Raw genomic sequence first — 22,058 nt, 5'->3', positions numbered from 1 at the left:
ATATACAAGTTCAGACACGAGGTATATGAGTTTGTAGTAGTGTAAGAGAATATAGGTAGATTTGCTGTTTAAAAAAAATGTTCGCCGAGAGCAAAAGTAAGTGAATCTGGAGCAATCGTTTTTATTTAAAGTAAGAAGACGGAACATAACAACATTTGTTATTGAAGTTTGTGATAAATTCGTCTTAGTTATATAATATAAACATTTTTTGAACTTTTAAAAATCCCCCATGTAAACTGCTTGAAAGTTGAAATAGTTTCTCTTAGAAAATTTAATTTGATTATAAAACTCTAAAAAAATTAATGAAAAAATTAAATGTTAAGCTGTTTTGAAGCTTTGCGTCAAGCATTTCAAATGCGTAATGAGTTAACCAAATTCGAATCTTTCCCTTTTGATTTTATTTGGCTTGCAAGTCTTAATGATAGCGATTCTAATTTTAAGATTGTGAAAAGAAGATAATGCTAATGGCTCACATTTTTAAACCTCTAGAAATATTCTTAGATATTTAATACTGTTTATATAATAATATTTATTAAGTTATAATGTTATGTACTCTACAAAATTATTATTACATTTCATCCATAGAAAATTTTGTAGCCGGAACTTGCTGTTCACCCGTTCTCCATCCGTATGATCCGACCCAAGGTTATACACGTTAACAACCCGTTACAAAATCATTTTATAGTTATATGTAAGTCAACATAATAAGTACAAAATGTATAGGAGATAGATGAATATAGAGGAACATCAAATATATCTCCTTAAAAAAATTATAAGAGGAGAAATAGCCCTTTTTCTAATGGTGTTTAATCTCCTTATAAATCCAATGTTAGCAGCTGAGTATCTTTGGCAATGAGTTTTTAGGAGCTTTTAGCTACAAGCTTTTAAGAAAAAGCTCGTACTCAATAAAAAGTTTTGTTTGGTTAAGGTAGCTTCAAGCTTTTAAGTTGATAGAAAAAACTCATATTTGAACGCTTTACTAGCGTTTGAAAAAAAGTTAGCTAGCAGCTTTTACATTTGAATTTATAAGTTTGGTACTTGAACTTCTATCAATTTTTGTTAATTTATATAATAGTTACACATTTAACCCTTATTCAAAACTAACTACCCCCATGACTTTTTAGGGGCCGTAATTTTTTCACACATTAATAATTTTTTAAACAAATTACATCATAAAAATGAACATTTTATTCTCTTTAATTTGAGTATGATATTGTTATACTTCTTTAAGTTTAAAAAAGTAACATACTACGTGATTATCGGTTAGGATCGGTAACAAGCCGAGTCAGGTGAGCTCGTGTCATGTGTAAGACCAATTAGGGTTAGAACGAGTCGATACAAAAATGGTTAAATTAGTTCGGTTCGTGTCGGTACGCTTTTGAGTCGAAAAAGGTCAGGTCAGAACATGTTTCAGATTAGAATAATGCATGTCCAGAAAGAGATTTATATCAAAATAGGTTGGTTTAAAAAATTATCTATTTGAAATTAGTGTAAATTTCAGCTTTGTTTCTTGACTTTCGACATCAGCTGCGCGTTTACTGCCTTTCCATGAATTACACGTCTACATTCGGGTTATGTATGCACTGTCATCAGGTGAATCATGTACCGACACTGATTATGCGATTGATGTTAGGTTGTGCGCCCATTCCGCCGCACCACGCGGGCACGCAACTAGTTTTATTAAAAGCTTCTAGTACTCTACCAAACACCTAAAAATATTTAAAAAGCTACAGCTAACAGCTACCAGCCTTCAGCTTCCAGTTAACAGCTAGTTTTGCCAAGCATACCCTAGATCATCAAAAGAGTAAATTATAGTAATTACTTTTTTAAAATCTAAAGTTAGATCTTAACTTGTATTTGTATTTGCAAGAATTTAAACTCATTACTGCATTTGTAAAGGCAAACACCTAGTAATTGTTAAACTCGATCTGGTGCTTTGACGTTATAGAAAGAATAACGTTATTTTTAAATGGAAATATATATTAACCTAATTTATGTGTTTTTTAGAGCATTCTCATCTCATTTCCTATAATTATATAAGAGAAGTTTGCAAATTATAAAGTGATGTTGTAAGTGACTGTGAGTGTAAATTATAAGGTGGAGGGAGAAATGTAGTGATTTTTTGTAAATTTGGAGAAACATTGTTTGTCACTATTTATTTTTTAATATTTGTTGGATTGGTTGTGAGTATATGAGAGAGAAAGCTGTAATGATAAAGGTAGAAAAAAATATTATTTAATTGAATAGGAGAGATAAATACATTGTTTTTTAGTGTAATTATAGAGATAGGGATGGTGAACCGGTTGAGAATGCTTTAGTTGTAGAGACGATATGAACTTCATATATTTTTTGGGTTAGGTTATTCTACAAATGAGGATAAAAATGTGAATGATTTATAGTCACAAAAAAACCCTATCAAAAGATGTATAAAAAGTTAATAAAAAAATCAAAACTCAAAATTATATAAGAGAACGTAAAAAAATATATTTTCCCAATCTTCCTCGATCTAAAAAAACACAATATTGAGGAAAAAAAATTATTGTGTCTTTTATTTATCATTATGTTTTTTTTTTATTTTCGTCAATATATGATTATTATTTTTTATTGATATTGTGTCTTTTTCCATTGATATTGTGTTATACAACTCAACATTGTGTTGTACTTTACGATTTATTGTATCTTTATTTATTTATTATTTGTGTTTGTTTACATTATCATTGTGTTTTTTTTCTTGTCATTATGTCTTTTTTGTGGGTTTAACTTTTTGAACGAGAAAAACGTGGAAAACATTTTAGTTTTTTTTTGTTTTTTATGTATATTTTGAGTTATGCTTTTTTTATATTTTTTTAAAAGGTTTTTTTTATGATCACAAATCTTTCTTAAACTTTTCATGTTTGTCTCTCAATGTATTCCAACTTTACCTACTTTTTTACTTATTATTAAAATATAATATTATTTAAACATAGTTTTGGTCGGACTGGGAACAACTTGCGGCCACGCGCAACGATCCGGATAGGTTTATTTAACGAATTTTCATACTTTATTTATTTGTATTTTGAACTTTTATATATGATTGCCTTGATTTTTAAATCAGTTTGACCAAATTGACCACTGAACCAGAAAAACAAGGTTTAACGACTAGTTCAGTTATGAAAACATAAATTTGTTTAAAGTACAAAAACAATTCAATAAGTATGTACTATTTTACTATTTTCTAGCCCACGTGTTAAAAGAAAAGGTTACAATAAAATGGCCTAAACTGTGTTATCGGGCTTAAAATATAAAGAAAAGAAATGTTAAGATTGGATTGGGGAAGAAAGAAAAAAAAATTATAAACTTAAAATGCATTCTCGAGTTAAAATAAAAGAAAAAAAAAATAAGTGTTAATTATATTCTCGAGTTAGATCGGAAGGAAAATATAGGGAAAAGAAATTATAACTTTACAATTATATCCTCATAACAATATGGAAAGAGAAATTTAGATAAGGTAAATTAATAATATTGTAATGAATTATAAACTTTTCATTCACAATCAAACCATATTTGACTGAAAAGTTTGAAGGAAAAAAGTCTTATTTTTTCTTTTCTTTCTCCTTTTTTTCTTTTAAAAAAAATCATGAATGAAAAAAGAAAAATTTTCTTAACTTCCCTTTTCTATCACTCATAAATGCAGCATAACATTGTTGTTTTTATAATACTTTTTCATCGTAATAGTTATCTAAATTTTAGCTAGTATTTAATGATTGATTCTTTTTAGATTTAGTAAAAAAAAAAAAAAACGTTTAGAAACATTTTAAGATAAAATTTACTAAATGTTGACAAGTTTAATAATTGTTTTTGAAAAGTTTCACATTTGTCTTTGAAAAAAGAAAGAAAAAGAAAAAAAGAAAGAGTTTAATAGGATTAATACAACAATTTGAGCCCAAAAATGTGTAAGCAAACCATTATAACGGGTGTGAACTTATAACATGCTACAAAATTTATGGGTTTGGTGTAGGCTCGGTTTTTGTTTAAACCCACAAACACGCTTGGTCTAACAGGTCATATTTGGGGAGGCTTGATAATTCGAGGGTAACTCATTCAACATATTTACTTTTATAAATTATAAAAAAGTGTGTTTGATGTCGTAAACCGAACCTATTGGATATTTATACATAATTATGATAAGTACACTTTTTTTTGTTACAAATTTGTATTTTAAGCCATTAATATACAAAAATAAAATAAAAATAATCAAATTAAATTGGTTGAGTTCACGTCAACTATCGCAAACTCATGTACTATTCACATTCATATACCAAAAGATAATTTCAACCTCCCAATATTTATGAGTTCGTTTCAGATCGTAGAGTTTTGTGTCAAGTTTAACCCACTAACAAATAAACATGATCCAATTAACAACTATCACATGTAATATCCTTTCATCCACGTTTCAAATTTAATTTTCCATTAAAAAAGGCCGATGCCTATTTCCCATTATTAATGATTTAATTTTTTTATTCAAATAGAGAATACATGATTTGGTATTAAATACTTTATAAATGGAAAATAAAACTTAAAAAAATCAATATAAATAGGTTTAGAGAGAAGGTATCCCATCTCCCCAAGAAACCTCTAATATAAATAACCCTAATTCTTAAACCATCCAACCTACCAAACTCCTACCAATGGACAGACAATCTTCGTTCATCTCAAAGCTTCCGGTGATCAACGCAACGCTTGAGAAACTGAAAGTAGAGCTTGCCTGCAAGAAGCTGCAAGTGTTGGAAGCAAAACGTGTGGGAGGAGACGTGAAGGAGCTTGAAAAGGAATGGGGGTTTCTGGAATCGGATATTGATCTGTTGGAGCACACAGCTAAGGTTATGAGAGATAGTTTGATGGCCGATGGGAACATACTGGCCGGAGTTACGCCGGAGATGGTTCTTGTCACCGGCAAAGTTTGATGAAGGAATTAATCTGTTTATGTTTTAATATGTTAACAGATTAAGCTATACTCGTGTGGGGTTGATTTAGTTTTTTTCTGGTTATGTTTGAAACATGTAATCAATTCATCAATGTTTGTTAAGTGTCTTACATTAAAAGTAGAACTGAATCATGGGAATATATGGTTTATGTTTTTTTTCTTAATAATATATTGGGCGTCATGAGTTATTTAACCAATTTGAGAAAGATAATTAAAATAAAGGAATAAAGCTATTTTTTTTCGAACAAAAACTTTCATCGAAACGGCAAGAGCCTAGCAAGACGCTATAGGCCAAAAGAGGAAACCTACGTCATTGTAGATTGTTTTGTTGCTTACAAACTTACAATACATATTGAGGAGATCTTGGAAGTTAGAACATAAAAAACGAGTTTGAAGGTCAATGTGTTCATTTAATGTAAAAAACAGGTGGTCAAAGATGTGATAATTTTTTAATGGCCAGTAAATGTTGCAAACAGGTTACTCAGTGAATTAATCACATTGAGATACAATCATATTTTGATTTTTGGAAAACTCTCATCAAAAGCCAACACCTGTTAACACTCATTCGAAGGCACGACAAATAGGTAAAACCGGTTAAGTAGAATGATCTAACCAGTGAACGCCACATACTCTCCTAGTCTTCTATCATCATATGATGCCACCAAAACTAAATAATGAAAACAGAAATCAAACCTGAGTCATATAAAACAACATGTCTCTCCTTTATCACTAGCTTATTGGCTCAAAGATTTGTCAATATTATAAAATCAGAATTAAACATGCTTTTGTTGTTTTTCACTTACAACTAATGACGGGTGCATCGGAGTATGACCTGTAAGTGAGCTTAAATGATATAAAAATCTATGTATTAAGTGTTAATTTTCATGGGAACAAGATAACTACTTTTGTGTGGTTATTTGCAGGTATGAGGAAATAGAGGATGAAATCACGAGAACGTGGGCGAAAACGGCGAAGAAAACGGAGTTGAAACCAGAAAGATATGAAGAAAACAAGAAAATTGAAAAGAGACCACCGTGGCCCACGGTGGTAACCGTGGGCCACGGTCCGAGAGCTGTAACTTCCGTTTTTCTTTGTTTTTAATACGTTTTTCTTTGTCTTTTCACATATCTATCACTTGGAGACGACCTAGAGGCGATTTTTGGGTCCAAGAACATTATTGTGAGTGTAGTAATCATTAGAGACTTGATTTTGATTCTTATGATTACTATAATCGAAGGGATGATGAACCGAATCATGCTCGGCTAATTTCTTTTGTGTTCTCTCCCGAATTGTAAGGTTTTCCACTGAATGTTTGTTAATTGTTTATGTTATTTGTGGGATAGTAACTTGATCTTTTGATTATATTGCTATGGTGATTATGAGTTTGATTAGTAATTGTTAGTATAGTGTAATTCGTGTTCTTGACTATCAGTTCTTGGTGCCATAGGCAATCGGGATTTATTGGAAGGGAATTAGGGTTGGCTATATAAAACTGATTATCGAGTGACAACCTTGTGTTTTTACAACCCAAGTACTTAGTCCTCTTTTATCACAATCAAAGGCATTTTCACGAACTATGTCTACGTAGTTCATCCCAAAAGTAAACGTTAACATTATTAACATTGGGAACCTGAAATCGGGAGAGAGCATTCTTTTATTAATTCAGTTAAAACTTGTGAAATTGTTTTTAGTTATTTTCGTTAATCAAATCAACCAACCAAATCATTGAATTTATTTTCTGCACTTAGTTTAATATAGATAAATTACATAACTACTTAGTAACACATTTTCCACAAACTCCCTGTGTTCGATACCCACTTACCGCTATCTAATTAGTTGTATTCGGTTTATTTTTGAGTGAGTCTTCGACCTCACGTCAACTAACTAATTAAATTAAATTTAATACATTTAAACAATCAAATATGCTAATGATTCCCCCCCCCCCCCCCTTTTCTAATGGCTAACAAACACACCCTCCAATTTTAGTTTGCATTCAACAAATTAGTCTACAATAAAACTTAAACCATCAACTACATAACAACCTTAACTTAAACTATCAACTACATAACAACCTTGATACCACCAGGTCATATGTCCTTTAGTTAACAACATTCTTTGGCTTAATATATATCTAGCTATGAGGAATGATAGAGCCTCTAAATATATATATAAAGACAAGTCACTAATTATGTGAGCCTCCAAATATATATAAAGACAAGTAACTTCTTTGGCTTTCTAAGGATACTGTGAATGCTCAACTTAACCATTTATGTTTTATTTTGTCAAATTTAACTCATTTGACTGTTCCTAGCTTACAAGTTTGTTTTTAAGTAGTTTGGAAGATTGAATTATTATATAGTTGATTTAAACTTAAGGAAAAATGACAAAGAAAATAAAACGTAAATAAATAAACAGAAAACACCTTTACATTTTTATTCCCCATCCCCATATTGTTATTGGGAAAGCAATTCAAACCTCCAAATTTGTTTCTTAATTAGTCATCCCTCATATCTATATTTTATATCTTTTGTGAGTGAATATGAGTGTAAGAAAGAGAAAAAATCAATAATAAAAATAAGAATAAGAAGTATTTTATAATTGATTAGAGATAAATAAAGGAATGGGATTTATGTATCTTTTAAAAAAGTGAAACAAATTTAGAAAAAAGCGATACTTATTATAAGGTTGTGGATATATGTTTTACTAGTTTGTGGTCCGTGTATTACACGGGTAATTGATGAAAAGTTTGTACTTTAACCATTAAATAAAATATAGTAAACAAAACGATCATATATTTTATACAGTTACAATTTACATTAAAATAACAAAAGTTGCATAACTAAGATTACAAAACTATGTTATAAATAAGTAAAACAGTCATTGTACACTACACGTGTAATTGTATTGGTTGTTATACATTGTTTATCACAAATCAAAATCTTTAGTTCGTGTCTGCTTGTAACTCTTGATAAGGTAACATATAGGTATGCTTATAACTTTTGATATAGCCACGTATAATTGTCCATGTGATAAATAAGATTCTTCAAGTACATACAACCATAGATGAATGAGAATATATCAATGAAACTAACAAATAAAAATATCCATACACATAAAATATCATACTTTTGAATCAATTAATATATATAATGTCATTTGAGATCATGTGGTCATTTTTATCCTAAAAACATGATTATCCAAAAAACCAGATTACCTAAACTTTGATGATATAGTCATCCTTATAATTTTTTGAATTTGAAATTGATTGATCATGATAAATTTGATGTCATTAATATTCTGTGTGACAAATTATTAATTGATATTATATTTTACAATTAACAATTGTATAATCAAGCAACGTATAAAACCGGAAATTAAAATATAACAAAATGATTTTTTTTTCATTTCATATTAATGGAAAACGACAAAGACATACTAACCTTAAAGCCATGTTCAAATAAAAGTGATTATTCTGAGTTAACATAATAATAGAAGATTTTAAGGTTACGTAAAGTGAATGTAGTGATTGTTAATTATAATAGTCGAAATGATTGAATATGGAATGCTTAAATTTTGAATAATAATCCCCTGTTATTAATTAATATTATGGGAGTTGTCAAACTATTAAATTAATCGATATATATATTTTAAAAACTTATAGAAAAAAACAAAGATTTCGGATTTGTTGGAAGCATGGTAAATGACTTTTAACCGGATGAACTATTTTTTTAAAAAAATTAATGTGAAAATATATGTTCTGAAGCATTTTGGTGACAAGTGACAAAAATAAGTGAAAAATGTGAGGAGGGCTATAAGAGTGACAAGTGACAAAAATAAGTAGTCTTTTATTAGAAGAGATAGATTTTCCTCATGCCATAACCTCTCCTACATCATCTCCATTCTATCTTTAAACTCGCTTAAAATTTATAAATATATCAACCACTCGACGTATCTCCAAAACAATGTTATACTTCTGTGATGTATTTAAAGCGACGTGTAGTAAGTTTTTTTACCGGTGTCATAATTTAAAAACATACACTGCCACTTGATTTCAGGTACAAAAATTACATATGATTTTTTTCTCCACTAGTGTCGCGTGACGTTGATATAGTAATACGTAAGGTCTGTCCGTGTATGCACACATGTATTGTTTTAAGAGTAGGCAAGGATACTAAGCCCGGATCTTACTCGTCCAAAAATTCCTAATTTACATTGTTAATATTCTTTTAGTGTCACGTATTTTTTGCCGCCCCTTCCGTTGTCATCACTGTGGTACGAGTTATGACTATATAGAAGCAAATGCGTTTTTGGTTTTGTGATTTCAGTTTAAAATATACATGGTTCAATTTGAATCTCACTCTTTTTTCCTCCTAGATTAGTTGCTCTTGACTTGAATCTCAAACTCAAGATTACATATTAATTTTTTAGAATCTCTCGATTTTTAAAAATATGGTGAATATAGTTATGGTTTTAAAATTCGTTGTCGTTAAAACAAATAAAAGTTCTCGAATTTTATGTCAAAATACATGGAAATTTTGGTTGATTTGGTCAAAGCTTTTGGTTATGACCCACATACCACATTTTTGGTTTGAAATCTAGCTATGTTTTGTGTTGATGAGAATCACCAGTTTGAGATCTTTGTAGTTTGTACATAGTTGCGCTTTCTAGACCTAACGCTTTTTTTTCCTGCCTTGTGGTAGGTAGTATAAATGGTTGGTGAAGTAGGTGATGGTGGTGGTGGTAAATGGTAGGTGGCTTTGGTAATTCATAACATCAAGTGTTTTTGAATATATTTCAAAAGAATATTTGCACACCATAATAACAAATCAATAACAAAAAGTTAATAGCTTTTTTAACGGCTTTAGTGCAATATAATTGTTGGGAGACTCCGAATTACCACCCGCATACAATTTACTTTACCTGAGTTTAAATCCTAAAACAGTAGTGTTTTTCTTTATTAATGGCGTACATCAATTGAGCTGAGACTCCCAAGAGGTTCCCTTAAAATTCTTGTCACGTGCATTATTCGAACCATGATACATCCTCATTGCCTCACAGTAACTCAGCTAGTATTTACCAATTGAGCCATCTGACCAAGGATCATTGACAATATCGGGCCAAATACCCTTTGATAATAACAATGTAATAACTGGTCCAAAAACTTTATTCATCATTAGTCAAATGTTAATTAGTAATTACCGTATGTTAATTATCAACCTAAGGAAGTTAGTTATCAATTATATGTTATCAAGTCATTTAATTGAACAATTGCGTATATTATATAAATATAAAATTTTAACTCTTTTGATTTATACATTTACCATATTTTAATTAATTTACGTATGTGTTAATTAAGCAACAAATTAAACAACCTAACTTTAATTATAAAAACTACAATTTTAAAACTCTCATGGCAGCCTTTAGAATGAGTCCAATTTGAGAAAAAGATTGTTTTAATTTTGTCTTATTCTTTTGCAATATTATTGTTAAGTAAGATTAAATAAGCTATTATTTTTAAATAATCACGTGCTTATAAACGAAAAAAAACAAAATATGAGTAAAATAAACGATAATTGACTCAAGGAATCTGACAATTAATATCATATTTTCTTTGCCAGTGACTTCTAGAAAAATACTGAAGTTATAAAGTTTGGTTGTTTATATAGCATTCCACATATAAAAGGATGATATTTATTTTCACAATATATAGTCGATTTTATATTATGAAATGATGATTTCTTATCGTCTTTATAAAACCAAGGGGGTATTTGGGTGAGTTTTTCAAACTTACTTATGCTTATTTGATTTTTTTAAAGTAAAAACACTTTTGAAAAGCTCATTTTTGAAGCTTTTTGAGACCTTTGTTAAACACATTTTGTTTTCAAAAATCAAATAAGCAAAATTTTAAATCTTACCCAAACACCCTCTAAATATGTACTAGAACTCGATTTGACAAAGACTGGAGTTACCCATTCCTGTACTCTTGAACACACCCGATGTACAAAGAGTTCATGCATCCCGATCATAATGGGTCTCGAACAAAATCAGTCATATATATAGATAGTGATGGACGTATGCGTGTGACGTAGATTGGAATCACAAAAGTACACGTAGACGTACAATTCTTAAAAGAAAATTGATATGTTAGTGAATGATGAAACGGTAAATAAGGGTGTCTTATAGATGTGCTAACTACCATTGACCTTCTGGTTCAATTGCATAGGGGTGCTGATTAACGTTTGAAATCATATAGTCTTAGGTTTGAAACTTGAATCAATGGAGGTTTTTTTATAGTGGTGGGTTTCCTTCTTGGTGGTGTTGGATGAGTCAGGATTGAAGTATTAAAATCAGTATGGACAGTTGATATCTTGTCTTACAAAGACTTACTCGAATATTAGGAGTAGTTCTAAACGTTGTTAAAGAAAGAAAAACAATAAAAAGAAAAGAAAAGGTGTGCTAAGTTTTTAATTAACTTTGTATTGATTTGACACCGAAGCTCGGATCGACCATCTAGTAACTATAAATTAAACCTTCTGGAAACAAATGTTATATTTGATATCTATCAAAATGTGGTAAAATGAATGTGAAAACATAACTAAAGTGTAACAATATAGCAAACGTCTAAATTAGTGAAAAACATAACTAACACGTTTTAAATCAAAACATAAACAATCAAATCAGAAAAAACTAAAAAAACAATTTTGAAATTAAAATCAAAGACACCCGAAGGAATCATGAACATGAGAGTAAAGAGAAAATAACCTACCGCCGTCAGTGCAAACGTACTATTTATTAAGAATTTCCGTCCATATTTAATAGGTCGTACGTCGTAGCTAATGTGAAGCTATTCCATTTACTAAAGAGGTCTGCTATAGATACACCACTTAAACCCATTAAACACCATTCCCCCATCTAATCATAGGCTTCATACGCAACGTATGCTGACATACGCAGCGTATGGAATAATAACTTAAGTTAGTCAAATCAAGGAAGACATACGATTATATGGAAAACCATACGAGTCATATGCTATAGAAACTATACGAGCCATATTCTTTTGTATACAGTTCGTATTATATGGAAGACGAGATGCATAAGATTTCATACGAAGCATGTAAATCTAACATAACCATATGAACCGTATAAGAAAGAATACAAATCGTATGCATACAGGTTTATGAAAAATCATGAAAAGTAATCTATACGATCTGTATAAAAAATAATACGAAACGTATGATGAATAATCTTTAAATTGTACAATTACTTTTGCAGGAAGCGTGAAACGTGTTTTAACATTTAATCCATCAATCTATCGCTGATATTTATGTGTAATCGATGCTAGTGGTGTTGGTGTTGGTGATGATAGAGGTGACGGTGATGATTATGATTTTGGTTATGAAGATAGTTTTGGTGATGGTAGTGACGAGGATCATGGTTTATGATGATGCCTAGTATGATAAATGCACAATTTAGCTATTATGGTTTATCTTTTAAAGTTGACGCACGTAAACGTTATCTTTTTTTGTTGTATGTGTGGATTCTACTAATTTGGATGGATGTAGTAGTATTTTCCTTTTCCAACTATGTTGGGGTTTGATGAATGTTAATGTTTATATTTTTATGTATTTGTTATACAACTACGTGAGTTTAGTACTTAGAAATGTTCATGGTTTCGTCTTTTTTAGGTCAAACCCAAAACCGACCCAAAGTCTTCACAAATCCTAAAAAATGGACGTAGTTAAAGTTTATTGATGCATATAAAAAGTTTTCAATATTATAAACATTAAACAACAACGTTGTCAACCAGTTAACGTACCCTAATATATACTTTGACGATAAATAATATTATTTGACGTTTTGCTTAAAGAATCTGTTACAATAAATGTACTAGACTTTTATATCTTTATTATTGTGTTTGTTTTAGACGGTTGTTATAAGGAAAACTTATTTTGTTATACATTCAAATACGAACTGTATACATTTTAGATGATTCGTATTTGAGCTATACGAAATGTATCCTTTTTGTACAAAGCGTTTATTAATTTTACTTAGAAGTTGTTCATATGAATCGTATGCTTTTCATATTATTTGTATTGTTTATACAAAAGCCATATGAACCGTATAACATTACATACGAAGCGTATGACGTCTAAAAAAGTATTTCAACATACGAGTCGACGGGTCGTAAAATGTATACTAAATGGTGTGTAAATAAAGCCTAGTTAATAGGCTGGATAGTGTGTGAATAGAATTTGCATTACTAAAGGTTTGTTAAAAGTCAAGAGCATAGTCAAATTTGAAGTGTTCAATCAGTCACCTACTTGTCATTACCGTCTTCAGGTTCAGGATAAAGATCACCCCACCTAATTTTCTAATAAGTATTTATCATGGAAAAATTAAGAAAAATTTTCTTTTGGTTTCTTGATATTATTGTAAAATAAGAACATCAAATTTGACTTTGAAAAGAATATATAAATTAGTGGCCACTTGGTAGGGCTGTACTTAACTATAAATCAAGCCGGATCCGGCTCGGCCGAAGGTAAACATGCCAAGCTGACAAATATGTTGGAAAATATATGAAAGAAAAATAAAACATATACATTTAATTTGAGTTTTAAGTTTCAACTCATTAAGTTAAATTTATTTTAAGTTTCAACTTATTAAGACTATTAAAAGAGTTTCAACTCATATATTCAAAGAAGAATAAATTTGGAAAAGTTATTTATTAATTTTATTTAGTTTATTAAAACATGTTTCGACTTTGAGTTAATTTTTTTTAAATTTTGTTTCCTATAAATAGTAAATACTAGGTCTTACATAGCAGAAAATCACACAAAAAACAACTAGTTTTTTAGAGACTTCGTATACTCTAAAGAACACTTCAAAAAGAAGCTAAAGAACAATCCAAAAAGACGACATTCTCCAACATTATTATTTTTTCTCTTCATTCAAGGTTTAACTTCGAATGCTTGAGCTCTCCGCAGCACATATACTGTTCTGTTTGTTATACTTTGTGAGACAGACATTCATCGAAGAAGAGACGCATAATCTGTTTTAAGGGGTTTGTATTGAACAAGAATCCTCAACCAATACTAACGACTTCAATTGTTTAAGTGAAGAGTCAAAAACAAATTCAAAGACACTTTTCATTGAGAGAGCATCTTTGAATATTTTTACATTCAAGTAAGTTTATTTATTATTCGTTGAATATCTTTAAACACAACAAAGTAAAAGATACTTCACGAAGCATAACCAAAATCTATGAAAGTTGAATCGAAACTCCGTTCTTGTAATACGCTATTGATTTAATATAATACTCCAATAAAATCGACTTGTACTCAATATTTTAACTTTTTGTGAACCCAAAAACCTTGATTATAATACTCCAATAAAAACCTTTACACAAAAATATGCTTTTATGATTATAGGAAGTTCGTTCACATTTTTATCAAAATATACAATATAATTAATAAAGGTACTCTCTTTATACATAAACGAATAAAATTAACTAAATAAAATTATTTGAATGTAAAGATATTCAACGATGCTCTTTCAATGAAACGTGTCTTCGATTTTGCTCTTGACTTTTTATTTAAACAATTAAAGTCGTTATCGTTGGCTGATGATTTGTGTTCGACACAGGTCTCTTAAAACAGATATTGCGCGTCTTCTAGCACTCGAAGTTAAACCATGCATGAATTAAGAGAAGAAAGTTTAATGTTGGAGAATGCTTTGTGTTCTTAGATTGTTCTTGAGAGTATAAAATTCTCTCAAAATATAGATGTTTTTGGTGTGATTTTCTACCATGTAACACTCGGTATTTATGTGAAAACAAAATTCAAACACCTTTTAAGAATAATTTACCTGAAAGATGTAGCATTAATGGTTTCGAACAAAATTTATTCATGGTTTGAGTAGTTGAGTTGAAACTCTTTTTAAATGCTTAATAAGTTGAAACTCAACAAAAATAATTTAACTTAATGAGTCTTTTTTTTTTTACATCAAAAATTCACCTTTATATTGTATTTATAAGGATTTGAACTCACAACCTTACATTTGTAAGGAGACACCTTAATTTAATGAGTTAAAACTAATTAAAGTTAAATTAAATTATTTATTTTTTTCACATGTTTTCCAACAAAATAAGCTTGACCTATTGGGCTTAAACTAAAAATAAAAATATTATATTTGAGTAAACTGATATAATAAATTTAAGGTGGTCTCTAGTGGATATATGAATCATATTTTTTTTAAACAACGCTTCCAATGTTTGAACTATTATTATTATGGCTTAAGTTAAACAAGTCAAACGAAGCAAACCAATGAGCGAGCTTACCTTGTCTTGTTTGAATTCAAACGAATCACGTGTTATAGAATAAGTGTCTGGTTAGAATCTTGTTTAACCGTTGTACTCAAGTATAATGCACACATCAAAAGTTGCTTTTTATCAATCTTTATCGTTTGATTTTAAGCTTTAGCACTTGGATAGGCTCGGGTTCTGCTCTTCTACTTCCTTTGTGTGGAATTTATGAGGCATGATGGGACACGAGTTGGTTGTTTTGGACTAACATTCTTGTTTGGGTCTTGGTGAGCAAACGGCTGTTACCTGCACACTCAACCTGGACTCGAATAATGGTATTCTCAACCAGGTTTGGAGGTTCGGGTCGCGCGGGTTTTATACTCACCCCTATAGGAGCAAATGAGTGTTACTTGCAATATCCGACCAGACCCCACCCGGTTTGGGTATTCTCAGGATCCGAGGACCGACTCTAATGTAATATAACTGGGTCTGACCTGTTCAGGTCTCACGGGTCTCACCTTATGTATGCTCACCCCTAGATAGGTTATCAAACATGGGATTGAAGTCTTTGGAGATTGCCAACTCATTTGTTGAATTGTTGGTTTCACATGAAGTTTGGTTGCTTAAGTATTAATCTTGTACCCTTGCTCATTTTGATACTTGTTTGGGCCCAACTTGGTTGGATTCACATTATTATGTATATCGTCTTATATTATGTTTGGGCCCAACAAGTTTACATCTATACTATATTACTATATACCCACAGTATGAACCTTCAATTCAAACATTGAAATGATCGAATAGCCGTGAGAAATCCGGCTCGCTCCATTTCCCGATTTTAATCCTTTTTCCTTTCCGGCAAAATACCTTATTAGCTTAGGGTCGCTTACAACATCTAATTGGGGGTATGAAAGTGATTTCTGGTAATCAAAGACTCTTTTGAAAAATTTCAACTTCACAACTTCATTTGAATTTCTGAACATTCTTTTCTATTTTAGAATTCATTTATTGGTGTCAAAATAAGATATGTGATATAAAAATGGAGGATCTATTATCTTTTCTTTTCTCTCGTTTTTCTTTTTCAAAAAATGATCTTGGAGGTTGTGTAATGCTTACTCTCAAACTTTTCGTTTACACAGTAGTAATATTCTTTGTTTCTCTCTTCATCTTTGGATTCCTATCCAATGATCCAGGACGTAAATCTTTTTTTTTAATTGCTGTACCCTTTTAATCTTAATATTTAGATTTTAGACTAGTGAAACTTTTTTATATTACAATAAATAAAAGATTAAAATTTAATTTCTTGTTAGACATGTGGCCAGCCGGCCCCTCTAGTCTTAATAAGGTTTGACCATTCTTGATTAAATATGCAGGCTGAACCTTATTTTACATGTAACTATTGATCCAAACATAATCAAAGAAACAAATGTTGCCTGTGTGGTTCTACCAATATTTTATGGCCATGAAAGTAACAAGTGAGTTACCACAGCCTCACTATATATACACACAAGAAACTACAAATGCATCAACATGCAACACATACTTGTGCATAAGAAAACGTCGAAACACGCGAAAATGATAACGGTTATGCCATCCATCCTAGTTCTAGCAGTCTTACCAGCAACTTTTGCAACAGTAAGCTACAACATCACCAACACCACTGCACAAACTCCAGGTGGGGTCCGGTATGAGAACCAAATCGGGTACAAGTTCTCCAAACACACCTTAAAGTCCGCAAACTTATTCATATGGAGAATCTTTCAACAAAGAAACAAGGCCGACCGTGCAAACGTGACAAATGTCCATCTATTCCTTGATGACATGGACGGCGTTGCTTATTGTGAGAATAACGAGATCCACTTCAGCACAAACTATATTGCGGGTTATCAAGGTGATCTCATGAAAGAATTTAGTGGTGTTATTTATCATGAAATGACACATGTGTGGCAGTGGTCGGGTAACGGGTCCACCCCCTCGGGATTGATTGAAGGGGTTGCTGATTTTGTGAGACTAAAGGCCAGGTACATACCGAGCCATTGGGTCCAGCCAGGGCAAGGTGACAAGTGGGACCATGGGTATGACGTAACTGCTCGGTTTCTTGATTATTGTGAGGGTCTTAGATACGGGTTTGTGGCTGAACTTAATAAGAAGATGAAGTATGCTTATAGTGTTGACTATTTTGTTGACTTAGTTGGGAAGACTGCTGATCAGCTGTGGAGTGACTACAAGGCTGCTTATAATCATAGTTAATACATGAACAAGAATATTTTATTATGTTACATTCTTATTTAAAAGAAATGGTATAGTTTGACTTTTATGGTCAAACTAGAAATATCTAAACTTTACTTAAACATCATCATCATCATCGTACTCAGTATATCCCACCAATAGCAATGCTATGGTAGGGTCTGAGGAGGGTAAGATGTAGACAGCCTTACCTCTATCCCATAGGGATAGAGAGGCTGCTTCCGGTGAGACCCCCGGCTCGATAGTAGTTTTGCATCAAGCCTTGGACATAAGGCACATAGCACTCAATCATCGGGACACCGGCTGATCGGTGCATGTGCCCTTGTCTTTCGGCTATCAACGCCACCACATGATGCCTGATTAACCTTCCGCCACTTTTAACGTTATTTTCACGAGATTAGTAAAATAACGTCAAAATTAGTGCAATTTTACTTTTGCCCACCCGAGGGTTCACACATATATACATTATATGCGCGCACCGCAAGCAGGGCGTAACTTTACTTAAACATATGCTTCTGTAATTTTTATTGACATACTATATATATATTTATGTGAAAGTTCCTAAACAACAGAAATAACATCAGTAATGTTGTTGAAATTTCTCCGCTTCTTCATAAGCATCTTGGCAAAATCAAGAGCGCGACGTTCACAGTCGGATCGTTTGGCCGGATTAACGATCGACTCAAAGTCCTCGACATGAGCCACCCCAACAATTCGCCTGTTACATAAGTTATGAATAAATAAAATATAATATCAGAATAAACTTAAGAGCTGCATCAGTTATGAATCACCTTATCATTTTGGCAGCCGCAAATCCCAGCAAATCATGGAATACACCGATCATATATTTTTGTTTTACAAGCTCCCAAAGCTCGGTATCTTTATAAATTTCATGAAGATATGCCTCCCCAGGCCCGTCTTTGTGTTTATCCCAAAGTGATGTAAACTTTTTGTGAAAAAGATTCCAAGTTTCGGATATGGTATTGATGATCCATTCTTTATATGTCTGCATTCATAATTCACAATACAGCAATACTTAACTTATGGAACCAGAAATAGACACTAGTAACAATTTAATATGTTAAACTAGACATACTTTTCGGTCATCTGCATATCCATCTTGTGCAAAATAAGCCAAAAACAGGTTTCCAATGAAAGCGCCGATGTCAAACCCCATTGGCCCATAGAAAGAAAACTCTGGATCAATGACTTGAGTTGAATCTTGAGTAACCATGACTGAACTTGTATGGAGATCACCATGTATTAGAGCTTGTGTTCTCTCACAAAACTTTAAGAGTTTTAAAATAATAGAATGAGAAATATAAAAAATATTAAAAAAAAAAAAGAAAATAAAGCATGGTTGATTGAGTATGTACATAGACTTGAGCTCAGCAACTTCAACTTTCAACTCTTTGTCATTCCGAATAGCCTCGGCATCACCATCAAGATAAGGTGAAGTCCAACGGTTATGTTCAGAAATCTTGTAAGGATCTGAAAACACCACTTGCTCGGTCAGCCTGCATATCTCCACGTTTCCACAGAATTCGGCCACTGCACTAGGTAAAATCACATGTCATGTGCCTTAAAGCATACATAAACATAAATGTAACATCCGGCCAATATTGTCCACTTTTTGCACAAGAGCGAATGCATCATGGATTGCTCTGACTCAGTCACGATTAACCATGGATATCTCCACTTATCCACATCAAATGCACACCCACTGACAAGCTGCTCCAAGAGTTAGCACACTTTTGCATGGACCAGCTGGACACAGAGAAACATGCCACAAAGTACCAAAAACTTTAAAAAATCGTAACATGGGCTACAAGCAGTGTTGCAAAAATCCCGACCAATCATTGATTAATCCCTGATTAATCGCTACTCCCCACTTCACTGATTAATTTTGGGCTAGTCGACCAATTAATCGGTCAATGGTCAAATCAGGCCAAAATCGACGGTTTCCGGCAAGATTCCGACCAAAATCAGTGGTTTCCAGCAAGATTCCGACCAAAATCGGCGGTTCCAGGTGTGATTCCAGCAAAAACCAGTGGTTTCATGCGAGATTTCAGCCAAAATATGTTTGTGTATGTATAAAACTGAAAATTACAAATAAAAATGTGTGCGTTTATATATAAAACTGAAAATTATACATTAAAGTCCGATCCGATTAACCCCGATTAATCGCAAGTCCCCACAACCACCCGACTAACTAGCGATTTTTACAGCACTGACTACAGGCGGTCAAGTGGGGTTACGGACCTCATAAGTAGCGGACGAAATTGGCCTATATCCAACACGAAATCTACCGAAGATTTTCTCTAAATTTTAGCAATTTATAGTTATGTCCTTTTTAGTCTACGTAAATCACTAAATTGACATACTTTACAGTTTACACACTCATTAAAGTCCTTAACTTCAATATTTAATTGCCATATTTTGTATTTGTGTCAAAATAAAAGTTACCAATACTTCCAAAAAGACAAGAAAACATAAAAAAAGCAAGTGTTCACCTGCACTCTTATGTTGTGTAGTTGTAAGATAAAGAAGAGACGTGTAAAACAAAGTATTCGCCATAAACTCCGACATGTGTTCAGCTAACAACGGATACTTCTCTCCAGAAACCAAGCCTTTCTTCAATATTATATGCGGCGGTTCGATACACCGCATGCCAATTAACGACAAAGTTCTATCAAAGTGATAAACTTCTGGAACATGTTTTGGACACAACTCATGCTGACGTTTAAGAGCTGTAGCTTCAAAGTACGATCGTTCCTTGGCCAACGGCCAAGTCTCACCGATCAAACGGACATATGGTACGGCCTGTTTAATGACAACTGAACCGGATGGAGAGATGACGATGTAGACGAAGTTGAGGTTGCCGTCACCTACTTCTTTTATTTTGAGGTTGATGAGTTCGTGCCCGAGATTGGAGGCTAAGGATGGTGTGGATTTGATGTATTCGATTAGCGATTTCTCGTCGAGTACTCGGAATCCATCCGTTGTCATGTTTACCGGTTGGGTTGGTGTTGATGGCTGAGAGATGTTTTGAAGAGCAAAAGCTTGACTTGTTTTAAAGACGAATAAAAATGGAAAGTTATACAATGAACCAGGACCACAACCTTTTTCAAAACGAATGTAACACAGATGCTTGAAAATTAGTTGATTTCATTATTTATTTTATATATATAAAAAAATAAAAACTGATTGTTTGTTAAAAGTTTTAATTTTTTTAAAGTTTTTAAAAGAACCCAACCCATAATATAATATTCATAAAAAAAGACTAATGATTTGTATTAGAGAAACACACGTGGTTTGTCCATATTTCACGTATAGTCATTAGTCTCCACTTTTAAAAAAAATTCTAGCTATTCACTTAGTTGCAACACTCATGGTAAGGCCACCCGTAGTGGGCGGCGAATTCCGGCGATGATGGGCGAGCACACCCCATACACCCCCCCGGTGTGTGTGGGGGGGGGGGGGAGGCGATTAGGGGATGGGGGACTATTTATTGCCTGCTTTCCTTTTGATTTTATTATTATTATAATTGATTGTGTGTGGTATATATATATATATATATATATATATATATATATATATATATATATATATGGTAAGGATCCTAAGAGAACCCTTTGTAAATTGAGAACTTTGAGAACTATTTTGGACAACTAAAAACACCTTTAAAAAAATATTTAAAAAAATCATAAAACAAAAAATAATAAAAATTTTAAAAAAGTAAAAAAACCAAAATTCTTATATTTCATTCCGGTTTCATTAAAAAAAATTAAAAAAAACGTCGTATTATACACATATGTATAATTTTATATAATCTTTAGTTACGTAATATACACATATGTACAATATCATTTATCTTAAATTATACAAATATGTACAAAAAAACATGTAAATGTATATATATGTATATATTATACATATGTGTATATAATTTAGCTAAACCGAATTTTTTTTAATTATGAAAACGGGATGATAAAATAAGAATTTGGTTTTTTTACTTTTTTGATTTTTGTGTTTTTTTTTATTTTATGATTTTTTTAATTTTTGGGTTTTTTGTGGTCTAAAATGGTTCTCATAGTTCTCAATTTCAAAAAGGTTCTCTCATGATCCTGATCCTGTATATATATATATATATATATATATATATATATATATATATATATATATATATATATATTGGGCTACAACGTCATTACACCCCAAAAACAAAAACCCACAATTTGCTAACTGGGCACCACATGACGCAAAGCGTCTCATTTTATAGCTCATCCACTACACATAGCCTATGAATGTCTCTTAAATTTTAAAATAGACTACATCTCTTAAACGTCGATAAAACTATGTCGTGAATGTCTCATCCAGTCCTTTAGGCACATCGATTTTTCTCAAACAAACCCATGTTCTAAACCATGTAATCTATTTCTCTATAAACTTTGCGTGTTTCACTCCTGCATCGATTATGGCATCTCTAACAATGTCTAAACACATGATAATGTTCGTGTCATCCCAACCAATTCTAGCAATCCCATA

General features: G+C 31.7%; 2 protein-coding genes across 2 annotated transcripts; one reads left to right on the top strand and one right to left on the bottom strand.

Annotated features, from left to right (window-relative positions):
• The first annotated feature begins 16,570 nt into the window (after nt 1-16,570).
• Nucleotides 16,571-17,574, top strand: LOC143629482 (uncharacterized). The gene has a single exon (XM_077098748.1). It carries the CDS (start codon nt 16,794-16,796, stop codon nt 17,511-17,513), a length of 720 nt encoding a protein of 239 aa, XP_076954863.1. The 5' UTR covers nt 16,571-16,793; the 3' UTR covers nt 17,514-17,574.
• LOC143629481 (methylthioribose kinase-like) lies at nt 17,472-20,650 on the bottom strand. Its single transcript, XM_077098747.1, has 5 exons — nt 20,024-20,650; nt 18,607-19,061; nt 18,302-18,516; nt 18,007-18,228; nt 17,472-17,588 (listed from the first exon to the last, which is right to left on the bottom strand). Exons 1-4 carry the CDS (start codon nt 20,517-20,519, stop codon nt 18,072-18,074), a joined length of 1,323 nt encoding a protein of 440 aa, XP_076954862.1. The 5' UTR covers nt 20,520-20,650; the 3' UTR covers nt 17,472-17,588; nt 18,007-18,071.
• Nucleotides 20,651-22,058: the final 1,408 nt, after the last annotated feature.

The sequence above is a fragment of the Bidens hawaiensis genome, unplaced genomic scaffold, assembly GCF_021521415.1.
Source record: "Bidens hawaiensis isolate Kalapana, Puna unplaced genomic scaffold, B.hawaiensis_p1.1 tig00005195_1, whole genome shotgun sequence".
Lineage (NCBI taxonomy): Eukaryota > Viridiplantae > Streptophyta > Magnoliopsida > Asterales > Asteraceae > Bidens > Bidens hawaiensis.
Note: the sequence above shows the minus strand (reverse complement) of the source record. Positions and strands in the feature narration are given on the sequence as shown.